Source organism: Pogonomyrmex barbatus, unplaced genomic scaffold (assembly GCF_055798465.1).
Source record: "Pogonomyrmex barbatus isolate J1 unplaced genomic scaffold, ASM5579846v1 scaffold23, whole genome shotgun sequence".
In the NCBI taxonomy this organism is placed as follows: Eukaryota; Metazoa; Arthropoda; class Insecta; order Hymenoptera; family Formicidae; genus Pogonomyrmex; species Pogonomyrmex barbatus.
This window is the reverse complement of record NW_028297120.1, coordinates 2,736,477-2,748,987: the sequence shown is the minus strand read 5'-3', so window position 1 is coordinate 2,748,987 and position 12,511 is coordinate 2,736,477. Positions and strand designations below refer to the sequence as shown.

The 12,511-nt window shown below is 38.5% G+C and overlaps 1 protein-coding gene across 6 annotated transcripts in view; it reads left to right on the top strand.

Moving 5' to 3' along the window:
- Nucleotides 1–12,511, top strand: part of GlyS (glycogen [starch] synthase) — an 81,963-nt gene that overhangs the window by 60,473 nt on the left and 8,979 nt on the right. For all 6 annotated transcript variants that reach the window (XM_089078489.1, XM_089078488.1, XM_025219653.2 and 3 more), the window contains 2 exons: nucleotides 633–829; nucleotides 918–1,110. In XM_089078489.1, coding sequence (XP_088934615.1) covers nucleotides 633–829; nucleotides 918–1,110 — 390 coding nt within the window. The remainder of the gene's footprint in view (nucleotides 1–632; nucleotides 830–917; nucleotides 1,111–12,511) is intronic.

The window sequence follows — 12,511 nt, the reverse complement described above, 5'->3', positions numbered from 1 at the left end:
GATATCCGGAAAGGTTGCGGGAAGAGAGAAAATATGCAGAAAGACTGCGGAATGACCGTGAAATTATATAACATTCATATTTCGCACTGAGGACTTCATCGCCGCGTAGATGAAAATTGCAACTATAGTCCACGGACGGCGACGGTGACAATAATGACGACGTTTCTTAAATTTATAGAATCGGACTTTTAATTGTAATATCTCCGCTCACAGGACACGTAGGAAAAATTAAAAACACTTTTATTATATAATTTAAATTCAAGTTATCGATTGCGCCTATTCAGAACTTAATTAGTCGTTATTGAGCCGTTTATTGAGATCCGATAATCTTGATCTGATAATCTGATATCTTGGTGAGTGTGTGTGTATCGCATTTTTATTTTTTTAAAAATAAAAACAAAAATGGAAAGATGATTTTGTATATTCATATATCATTTATCATTAAGTTTGTCCTTTCTTTTGTCCTGTCTTAGTAATACAGATTACATTTTTGATAATATTGTATTAAACTATTGATACCTTTTGTATGCATTTATTTATTTTTCCATAGTATATAATAATAATTTTATAAAAATATTCTTTTATCAAGATATTCTTTTTTTCTTATTACATTATAAAATATTTCCATTAAGGTGATAACAGGGACTTGGTTGGTGGATGGAAATCCTCAAATAATACTATTTGATATTGGAAGTGCTGCCTGGAAATTAGATGAGTATAAACAAGAATTGTGGAAGACTTGCAATCTTGGAATACCTCATCTGGATATTGAAGCTAATGATGCTGTAATACTCGGATATTTAGTCTGTCAATTTATTGCAGAATTTAGGTAAATTACTACTATTATTTTCTTAACTATTATGATTCCATGTAATTCAATAATACTTATCAATTTTATTATAACAATAAAATAATAGAAAAGCAGCTGAAGAATACTCGAGTATTTCACCAAAAGTAGTCGTACATTGTCACGAATGGCAAGCTGGTATTGGCTTAATTGCTTTGAGAACAAGACATGTGGATGTGGCCACAGTGTTCACTACTCATGCTACACTTTTAGGCAGATATCTTTGTGCAGGAAAAACTGATTTTTATAACAATTTAGATAAGGTATGTAAAATCTTTCTCTTTGTCACATTTTGTCCCTTTTTCTCCTTAATTTCTTGAATATGCATATCAACACGATTTTATTTACATACAGATAAAAAAATTTAATATTCTATTTATTCAATTAATTAAATGCAAAAAAGTTATTTAAAATGATAAAGCTATTCTTATTTTTGCATGTATCATATTTTTTTTGACAATATAAAACAAAATTATTGAAGTTTAGAAAGCATAACAAATACATTAAACTTCTAATATATTATAACGGTCCGTCTTCTTAATGCCTCGGATTTCGCTCGCCAGGCGCCAAGATTCGGGAAACGGGGGGTTCGAGAGACTCGGGCTAACAAGTAAATCAAAGACAAGGCGGTTAACAAATCACAACAGTTTACTATAAAACACAGACTACAGAGATTCGGGCGAAGATGCGAACGATCTTACATCTACTGAGCGCAGAGCGCGAACGGTTAGGTACAAGTGACTTATTTTTACGTGCGCAGGTGCAAAGATGCGATTTTACATTTAAAGCGCGCGGAAGCGCGGTCTTACATCTATAGTGCGCGGAGCGCGAATGGTCTTATATCCAACGGCGCGCAGAGCACGAACGATCTTATATCCAACGGCGCGCAGAAGTGCGAACGATCTTACATCTAACGCGGACAAGATCGCAAGAAGGGAACCGACGGTCTCCGGTCTTCCTCTAGTCGAGTCGGTCGGATTGTATTGACCGTGGACAAGTCGCTCCCCCGATGACGGCAGCCGAGAACGTTCGGCGAGTACTCTCGTCTCCATTGACGGAGCACTCAGCGGGGAATGAATCAGGGGCCGCATGCGAGTACGCTCGAACACGAAGGCGGACGACCACCGGGACGCTCTCTAGGATCTCGAGGAGTCGTGTGAGGATACGCCCTCACACAAGACAGGAGCAGTCGCCGAGAACGCTCGGCAGAGCAACGAGTATGCTCGTCACTCAAGGCCATGTCAGGAAGAAGAATCGGTACATCAGTTACTCTCGAGAACGCTTGTGTTACGTATGCAATTTATAATTGGCGATCTAATGCCGTTATCGACGGAAAACTATTGCCTTTTGTTTATGTCCCAGTTCTGTTTTTATATATACATATTGTTGTACCCCGGATGGGCTACAACGTTAATTTTTAGAGATAATCGGGTTCGTTAAGCCTAAGGAGTTGGGACTCCGAGCAGGATCAAACGAATGGAAGGAAATCTTCTTGAAATCACTAACACACTTTCTTTATGTTACTTGATTTATTTAACAATTGCACAATTTCTTGGATTTAATATTACTTATTTTATTTCTTTCACACACGGTTAAACGTTGGCGGGCGCGTATCGCGTTACTCTGGCGGCCGTCGACCGAGTATGTCACCTGAGACGTTGATAGTACGGCTCGCGTGAACTTCGCTGTGCTCGTGTAATATCTTGCGCGATAATTATAATAACGATTCCGAACGACACGTTATGTTTGATTGATTCCCGACTCTATCTATTTCGCCTTGTGTAACCGGTTATATAGTCTGATCGATGCCTGGTCAGCATTCTGATCGATTGCGTCGATCGGTTGCGTGATATTGATTAATCAATATTACGCTCGATTTGATCATCAAATTTAGGAATTTGCTGATAGATTTTTTCGCAATGTTCTCGCGATGCATTTCTGCGGTCTTTCGAAAGACTGGTCGCAATTTCGGCGGTCACACATTTGTGTCATCTTTCGAAAGACTTTTCGAGGTTCATGCGACCTAATTTTGTTGCCATGCGGACTACTTTTATTATTGGTTGTAGACCTGGCTACAACATCCCCCCCCCTGTTATTAAAAGAAAACAGAGGTACGAAGTTTTCGCTTTTTACATAATTTTTGTTTTTTTTTTCCCGATACATTTTTTGGTATAATCGTTTACTTAGAATCGAATATTTTCGCTTACTCTAACGGCGCAATCTACATTGCATGAGTTATTATTTCGTTTTGTTTTTTCTTTCTTAATACAATTATTATTGTTGCGATAGCAATGATTCTTATTAATGAGCTGCTAATTGATACTGAATATACAAAGTGTTTTTGTTGAAAAAAAGGTGTCTCGTTATTGTTTATTTCGTTTTTCATGTCATTTAATTTCTTTGTTAATTCTGTCAGGTCTGTTGCGTCTTGTATAACTTTTAATTTTAATTTCTCTGTCTTATTTGCCTTGAAAGTTTCGCTTAGTAGTGTAATATTATATTTTGGTAGATATATTTTTATTTCTTTTCCCTTATTGGTGCTTGTAGATTTTATTGTCGCGTCTGATGTGACTATTTTGCAATTGTCTGATAACGTTATTTTTCCTGTATTTGTAATGGTACGCGTTTCTTTATTATTTTTGCATGAAATTGTAATAGTTTGTTTCGCTGGTGTGGAATATAGCCAAGAATATGAATTGCTTAAGGCTATCCATATGCTATTTTTTATTGTTATGTATTTAATTTTACAATTATTATAACAGTTGTCATTTTCTATATATACATCTATTTCGCATAGCGGGTCAGTTTTTACATTTCTTATTGGAAAGATTTGTTCGCACAAGTAATTTGTATTTATTTGCTTGCATTGTTTTAATTTTTCGTGAGTTAGTTTTGCGTACGTGTGTCTGTTAGTATCCAAAGCGATTAATGGATTGTTCGTCTCAATTAATGCGGATATATTTTGTTTGTATGGTACCGGTAGTGGTATTACGTTTAATATTTCATATAGCGGAAGTGCAATTAACGGGAAATGTAGGATTGTGTACACGTTTGTTTTGTCGCAGTGCGCGCTCATTGTCGTTACTTTTTCTATTGTATGCCAATCCTCTTCCCTTATTTTAAATGGGAAATATGATCCTTATGGTATTTGTGTGATTGCTTCTTTAAGATTTTTTATTATTTCTTCTAACGGTATTAGTCGTGGGTGTAATATTCCACTTTTTATCGCCGTTAGGTATTCTAGCGTGTCTTCCGCGTTTTGTGTCACTGCTGCAAGTATTGCGTTGGTGATTATAAAGTGTTCTTTTATATTTTCGCTACTTATTTCTGTTGTTAGCATCATTTCTAATTTTTTGATTGCATTAGCTAAAATGTTTTCGTTATTCTGAATTATTTCTTCATGGTTATTTATGTGCGCTATTGTCGTTTATGATTTTGATTTGGTTCTTTATTATGTGCTCTGTCGTTTGTTGTCTAGGATACTTAGTTGCTCATTGATTAATTTTCTATCTTCATTGTCCATTGTTCCAAATAATGTTTTGGCAATAGTTCCTATTCCATCTATTAGTCCTCGTTTCGTTTTTGTCTCTTGTGCTTTATACAGAGCGTTTATTCTTTTTATTAAGTGTTTTAACCGCTGATAATTGTTTTCAATGATGATATTATAGTTTTGACATGACCCCTTGTTTGTGAGGTGTAATATTGTGCATATATTTTGCGTTTTTTGAATGTATTCTTCTATTTGTTCTGTTCGCTTTTCGATTGGCGAAATATCTATTTTTATAATTATCTTCCAGAATGACTCGATTATGTTCAGTTTTCCTATTTCCTCGAAGTATATTCCGGGGTGGTGCTCGAAGTTTTCTACTTCAAATAGTAATTTTTTCTCTTCTTCTCCATTGGTCATCCATATCTGTATTCTGCAAAAATAAAAATTCTTATTTCTCCTGAAAATTTGTCGATGCTCGAATTCGGCGTTTTTTCTTTTTTTTTATCCTGTTCCCAGGTGTAATATTGCTTTATTCTGAATTTGTTATCTTAAGTTAAACGATTCTCCTGTGAGTCTGTTGAGCTTGCTTTTTTACGACGTATATCGTTTCTCTTGGTGTCTTATTTATTATATCGGTGTGATCCTTCTAATATTTCATTTTTGCGATGAGCTCTCTGGCTGCATTTCGTCAGTTGTCGAAGTGCCTTCCTTGTGTTATCATGGGTTCTCAAGGGAATTATGGTCGTGATGCCGCCGGTTTTTGACGATCGGGCCGCGGCGGAAGCATCTGATGACGACTTCGACGTCGTCGTGAACGATGTTGCGGAAGAGTTTTTGGATGCTCCTGCCGCTCGCGAGCATGTCCGTCGCGTGCGTGAATGGCTGTGGCTTGTAAACCGTTTTTATAATGACGGGGTTTTTCACGTCAGTGATGATTATATCGTGTTTTTATCCAACCATCCGCCTGGTAGGGAATTGCCCTGGTCTGTCGAGCTCTATGAGGTGCTTGTCACTATGCCTGAAGCCGTTTTGGCTGATATAGAGGTCGATGACGAGGAAGATCCGGAGGATTTGCTCGCCGATGATTTGGACGAGGACGAGCTTCCCACCCCTGCCGGGTAACTCCTAAAATGCCGTTGTTATCGTTTGTAGTGTAGTATTTTATAGTGTAGTACTGTAGTGTAGTACTGTAGTGTAATTCTGGATGTTGGATTATTTTCCGGATTCTTCTTTGGTAAGTCCCAACATTTTTATTTTTATTTTCTTATTATTTTTATTTTATTCTGTATTGTGTGCTTTTTCTTTTAATTTTCAACGAACGGTTTAATTCGGTTCGCGTGCACATTTATCGTTCGGCGGCCCATTTTTATTTTATAGTTTAAATCGCTTAATTTTTCTAGAATTGTGTAGGGTCCGATCCATAACGCGTCTAGCTTTTTTGATCTCCCTCGCCGAACTGTTTCGTCGTGTAGTAGGACTTTATCTCCTATTTTGAACGTGCGTATTTTTGTTTTTCTGTCGTATGTTTCCTTCGCTTTTTGTTTTTCTTCTTTTATATTTTCCTTCGCTATTTGATTCGCGGCTCTTATTCTTTCACGGAGTTCTTGCGCATAATCATCGTATGTATACGATGATTTCGGTGAGCTAGTTAGGGCCGTAGGTAGCCTGGTGCCCGTATACCAGTTCGAACGGCGTGAATCCCGTAGCGGTGTGCGGTGTCGTATTATATGCGAACATCGCATACGGTATCCATTCGTCCCAGTCTGTCTGATCATTATTAATATAATGTCGTAAATATTCGGTTAATGTCCGATGTGATCTTTCGAGTGCTCCGTTTGTTTCTGGATGATAGGCCGTCGTTTGCAATTTGTGTATTTTTAGTAATTTGCACGTATTTTTAAATAATTCGCTTAAAGTTTGTTCCTTGGTCGGTTAGTATTTTGTCTGGAATTCCATATTCTAATATAATTTTTGTGACAAATTCTTTCGCTACTGTTGTCGCCTCTTGATTTTGTATTGGTATTCCTTTGCTAAATTTTGTTAAACTGTCCTGGAATGTCAATACATATTTGTTTTCCATCGTTGTTATAGACAAAGGTCCTACAATATCTAACGCGCATTTCTCAAATGGTTTTGTTGGCGTATCTGTTATCATTAACGGTGCTTTAGCGCGTCGTTGCAATTTATTTTTCTGGCAATATTCACATTTTGAGATGTATTGCTCAACGTCTCTTTTTAATCCTGGCCAGTTGTGATGTAATCGTATTCTATTTATTGTTCGTTCAACGCCCTGGTGTCCTCCTATAGGTGCGTTGTGATATTCATATAATATTTGTTTCTTTTCTTCTTCTTTATATTGTTTTTCTGACGCGACGTCGTCAGTTTGCTGCCCTTCTGTTATTGTTGCTACGTTACGGCTCAATGCGTCGGCGTTAGCGTTTGCTTTCCCAGCTTTATGTATTATTTCATAATCGAATTCTTCCAATTTTAATCTCCATCTGACTAAACGTGATCCGGGATCTGTTACGTTAAATAACCATATTAACGGTTTATGATCGGTAATTATTTTAAATTTTGTCCCGTATAAATAAGGAAATGTTTTACTGCCCATACTATTGCGAGTAATTCCTTTTCAGTCGTATTATAATTCTGTTCTGCTCGCGATAGTACACGGCTGGCGTACGCGACGGGTTGGTCTTGACCTACCTCGCCTTGCGATAAGACGGCTCCTATTGCATAATCCGATGCATCCGTTGTTAGGAGGAATTCTCTCGTAAAATCTGGATATTTTAATATCGGTGCCGTCGTTAATTTATTTTTTAACGTATCAAATGCGTTTTGCTGTTTTTCGGTCCATTCGAATTTCTCTCCCTTTTTTGTGAGTTTTGTTAGAGGTTTTGCTATTCGTGAGAAATCTTCGATAAATTTTCGGTAATATCCGGCTAATCCGATAAATGATTGCACATCTTTTACTTTTTTGGGCATAGGGAAATTTTTTACGGCGTGCAGTTTTGATGGATTTGGCGAAATTCCATTTTCCGTAATTATGTGTCCTAAATAAATCACTTCTTTTCTTAAAAATTCGCACTTGTCCAGTTGGAGCTTTAGATTGTTCTCTCTTAGTCTTTGGAGAACTAATTTTAATCTTTTGTTATGCTCTATTAAGCTAGGACTGTATATTACAATATCGTCCAGATACACTAGACATTTAATTCCTTGCAACCCTGTTAAAATTGAATTCATTAATTGTTGAAAGGTTGCAGGTGCGTTTTTTAGACCAAATGGCATTCTGTTAAATTCATAATGACCGTGTGGTGTAGAGAATGCTGTTTTATTTTTATCTCGCTCCGTCATTGATATCTGGTAACCTGATGCGAGATCCAGTGTCGTGAAGTATTTCGCGTTGCCCAGCTGGTCAAGTATATCCGTTATATTAGGCAACGGAAATGAATCTCCGATTGTGAGATCGTTTAATTTTCTGAAGTCTATTACAATTCGTAATTTTGTTTTTCCTGATGCATCTGTCTTTTTGGGCACGACTAATAGTGGTGCGTTCCATTGGCTGACGCTCGGTCTGATAATTTCTTGTTTCAACATTTCTTGAATCTGTTTATTTACCTCGTCTTTGTGTTTTTCCGGTAAACGATAAGGTCGTACGTTTACTGGTGACGAATCTGTTCGTACTGCTATTTCATGCTTAATCTTTGTTGTGCATGATAATGTATCCCCTTCTAGGTGGAACACGTCATTGTATTCGTGACATAATTTTAATATAGATTTTCGTTCTTCTTCATTTAAATGTTCTGTGCGCAAGGAATTGTTTATTTGCTCTTCTCGAGCTATTGATTTTGTCTCTTTATTTTTTGTCTGTATTGCGTTCACAGATTCTTGTGTTATTTTTTCTTGTGTATTTATTTCTTCTATTATTACTTGTGGTACTTGCACAATTTTTTCTTCTTCTGTAATATTTATTACAGAATAATAAAATCTGTAATATTTATTACTTATTGGGCATGTATAATTTCGTGGTTCAACTAGGCAACATCCAATAAAAATTCCAGGTATCATTTCCTCTGGTTTCGTCAATCCCATTATATTTTGGTTAGTCGTGACTTGCACGATTGTTTCGCTGCGCGGTCCTAAGGTTACGGGCCTGTATGGGTACAGTCTGAATTTCGTATTTTGAAATTGTACTAAATATATTCTTGGATTGAACGCAGTCATGTATTTCCAAATAAAATCTGCTCCTAGGATTGCATCGTATTCCATTGGCGCATTATCTCGCACTACGGGGTGTCGTATCTTTTCTCGCGACAGTTGCACCGTAATATGTGTTTTGCCCAATGTTATTAATTCATGTCCTGTTATGCCTGTTAGCTTAATTTTTTCTTCATATATTAGGACGTGGTCTAGAACATGTTTCAGTTTTATTATTGTTGCTGATGCTCCCGTATCAAACAAGAAATTTATTTTTCTATCTTTGGCTTCTGCAATCGGTAATGTGATCGCATTTAATCCAGTGTTAACGAGCGGTGTCCCCTTGACGTGTGCCACGCGATACTCTGACGCGGGACGCGGGACGGTCGATTTATCTTCGCCGGTTTCGCTCTTTTTATTTTTAAAATTTTTCGCGGAATTTTCTCTTCGTGAATTCGAAAAAATTTTTCCGGAATTTTTGCTGTTTTCCGGTTTTCCATTTAATGTCCAACATTCGTGCCGTAAATGTCCTATCTTTTTGCAATAGCTACACTGTTTCTCAACTGTATTTATTCGTGGTTGCCTTTCTGGCTTAGGCAGAGTATATCTATTTGAAAAACGGCTAGTCCTACAATCGTATCCGTAACGATTTTTCCGCATTTTTCACAACGCGGACTAGGTGTATGCGTTTTAAATACTGGCCGGTTTCGATAGGTTAGCGTTCGCATGCTAGGTCCTCGCGTTTTTTCTTCCGCGGTTGCTCCTGCGATTGCTTCCTGTATTGTTTGATATCGCTGCGATCGTACAATTAATTTAATTTCTTCATGTAAACCATTCTGTGGTCATTGGGTAATTGTGGAGCGCCTGCTCTTTTATATTTTCTAAGATCGCGCGTTGCTGTTCGACCGTATGATTTTTTTCCTTCTTCCATGGATTCATATAATTCCATGGCTATATTATCGGTTCGCCTGCCGAATTCTTGTGCATTCTCGTTTGGTTTTTGTTTGAGCGAGTTGAATTCGAGTTGCAAATGTGCGGTGCTTCGTTTGCTCAAATATTCCTTTTCTAATTCTCGTTTTAATTGTTCGAAGTTTATTATATCTCGCGTACGGAAATCCATCATGGCCTTGCCTTTGAATTTAGTGCAAAGAATGGCTTCTAATAGAGAATGTTCATCTGCGGGATGTATATTTTTTATCGCGTACGTACTTGCGTTTAGAAATTCGTACACGCCTCCTCGTGACGTGCCGTCGATCTCTGGGATCATGTTACGCGCGTCTTTCAGTGTGAGGAATGCCATTGCATTTCGGCTGATTTCGTATATCTCGATACGAACGTCCGTAAGTTAGATCTAACGGGTGCGGCAGAAAATCCTGAGATATTCTTGTTTGTTCGCCCATAGGCAATTGTGTTTGCCGGCTTAATCCGTTGACTTGCACACGGAGATCGCGTATTTCATCCATTAATTCTCGAATGAGATTGTTATCGGGCGGTGCGTCGATTGTGACGCGGCGGTTCGTTCGACTTTCTTGCGGTCCATGTCTCTCGACCGAATGTCGTAATTGTAAAATTTCGTTGTCGATTTCATTCTGTTGTTCGACAGGTGAGTGAGCCATTTCGTTTATTAAAGATTGGTATATATTAAAAGAATTGAATATGCTTCCGTCTCGTAGGTTTGTATGTATGTTTTTTCGCGCTTGTACGTGTGTGTTAATGTGAGAGTCGGTGTCGTTCGGTTCGAGCAAGCTGTAATCTTTTTCGTCGTATGGAAATTCGCGTTCAGTTATTACGTGGACGTCTTCGTCACTATCGTATTGTAGTACGCGGCGCACGTTATCGCGTATTTCTTTTAATGCGTTTCTCGCGGTATTTAACGCGGAGATAGTATGCGGAAAGTTTACAGAATTATTTATTGACCGCGATTTTGGCCAAGTCGCATTTGCTACGCTGTCCTTCGCTGCGGACATTCGCCTTTTTTAAAATATAATTTTTCGGACTTACATTACTAAATAAATCGCATACGCTCGCATGTTCGCTGCTTGTGCTGGTGCGTCAATTGGCTGCGTGTAGTAGTGCGTGTCGGTGAAGCGTGTCCTTGCTGCCTGGTATCGTTGTACACGGTCAGCGCTGGCTGGCTCTCGGTGCTCGTGGACTCTTTGGTCGTTGCTCCGCTGCCACTGGACACTCGTTGTCGTAGGTCGGCACTCTACTAATATTGCACTGTACACTTGACACAATTTCGTGGGCGGCTTATTTTTTGACGGGGCCTTTTCCGTCCGCCTGTTTTCTACAGGTCTTGTATTTCCTGCTTATTGAGAATTTGATTCTTCTGCCTGTCTATTACTGCAGGTCTTGTATTTTCTGCTTATTGAGAATTTGATTCTTCTGCCTGTCTATTACTGCAGGTCTTGTATTTTCTGCTTATTGAGAATTTGATTCTTCTGCCTGTCTATTACTGCAAGTCTTATTTTGTTTGGGCGGCTTATTTTTTGACGGGGCCTTTTCCGTCCGCCTGTTTTCTACAGGTCTTGTTTCTTCAAGAAGAAAAAAAAAATTTTTTTTCTTCTGCCCGTAATGCAATGCGTCGGGGCTTACTCGTTTGATTCTGCTGGCTTGATTAACGATGATCCTCTCAAGTTGTTCTTGGGGATGGTTTTGACTATCCCACCGCTGCCACCAAAATGTTGTACCCCGGATGGACTACAACGTTAATTTTTAGAGATAGTCGGGTTCGTTAAGCCTAAGGAGTTGGGACTCCGAGCAGGATCAAAAGAATGGAAGGAAATCTTCTTGAAATCACTAACACACTTTCTTTATGTTACTTGATTTATTTAACAATTGCACAATTTCTTGGATTTAATATTACTTATTTTATTTCTTTCACACACGGTTAAACGTTGGCGGGCGCGTATCGCATTACTCTGGCGGCCGTCGACCGAGTATGTCACCTGAGACGTTGATAGTACGGCTCGCGTGAACTTCGCTGTGCTCGTGTAATATCTTGCGCGATAATTATAATAACGATTCCGAACGACACGTTATGTTTGATTGATTCCCGACTCTATCTATTCCGCCTTGTGTAACCGGTTATATAGTCTGATCGATGCCTGGTCAGCATTCTGATCGATTGCGTCGATCGGTTGCGTGATATTGATTAATCAATATTACGCTCGATTTGATCATCAAATTTAGGAATTTGCTGATAGGCTTTTTCGCAATGTTCTCGCGATGCATTTCTGCGGTCTTTCGAAAGACTGGTCGCAATTTCGGCGGTCACACATTTGTGTCATCTTTCGAAAGACTTTTCGAGGTTCATGCGACCTAATTTTGTTGCCATGCGGACTACTTTTATTATTGGTTGTAGACCTGGCTACAACAATATATACAAGAGTAGTCTGAAAAGTTTTGAGCCTAACATAGAAACAAGTATTTTTTCGGTCAAATATAGTTTTATTTTTCAACATAATCTCCTTTTAAGTCGATACACTTTTCCCATCAATACTCTAACCTCTTTAACCCCTCCAAATAGTAGTTGGCGTCTTGCTCCGCAAAATAGGCGTTTACATATGCGATGACCTCCTCGTTCGATGAAAATTTCTGTCCTCCAAGCGAAACTTTAAGCTTAGGAAACAGGAAAAAGTCGCTGGGGCCAGATCTGGTGAATACGGTGGATGGTCAACCAATTCGAAGTGTAGTTCGTGAATTTTGGCCATGGCGACCGCCGAAGTGTGAGCAGGTGCGTTGTTTTGCTGGAACTGCACTTTCTTTTTCTTCAAATGCGGCCATTTTTTTGCAATTTCTGCCTTCAGCTTATCAAGTAATGATGCGTAATATGCTCCCGTTATTGTTTTACCTTTTTCAAGATAGTCGGTACACACAATTCCGTGACTATCTCAAAAAACAGTCGCCATTATCTTCCCAGCTGATGGAACCGTCTTTACCTTTTTTGGAGCAGGTTCACCCTTTGCACTGTTTTG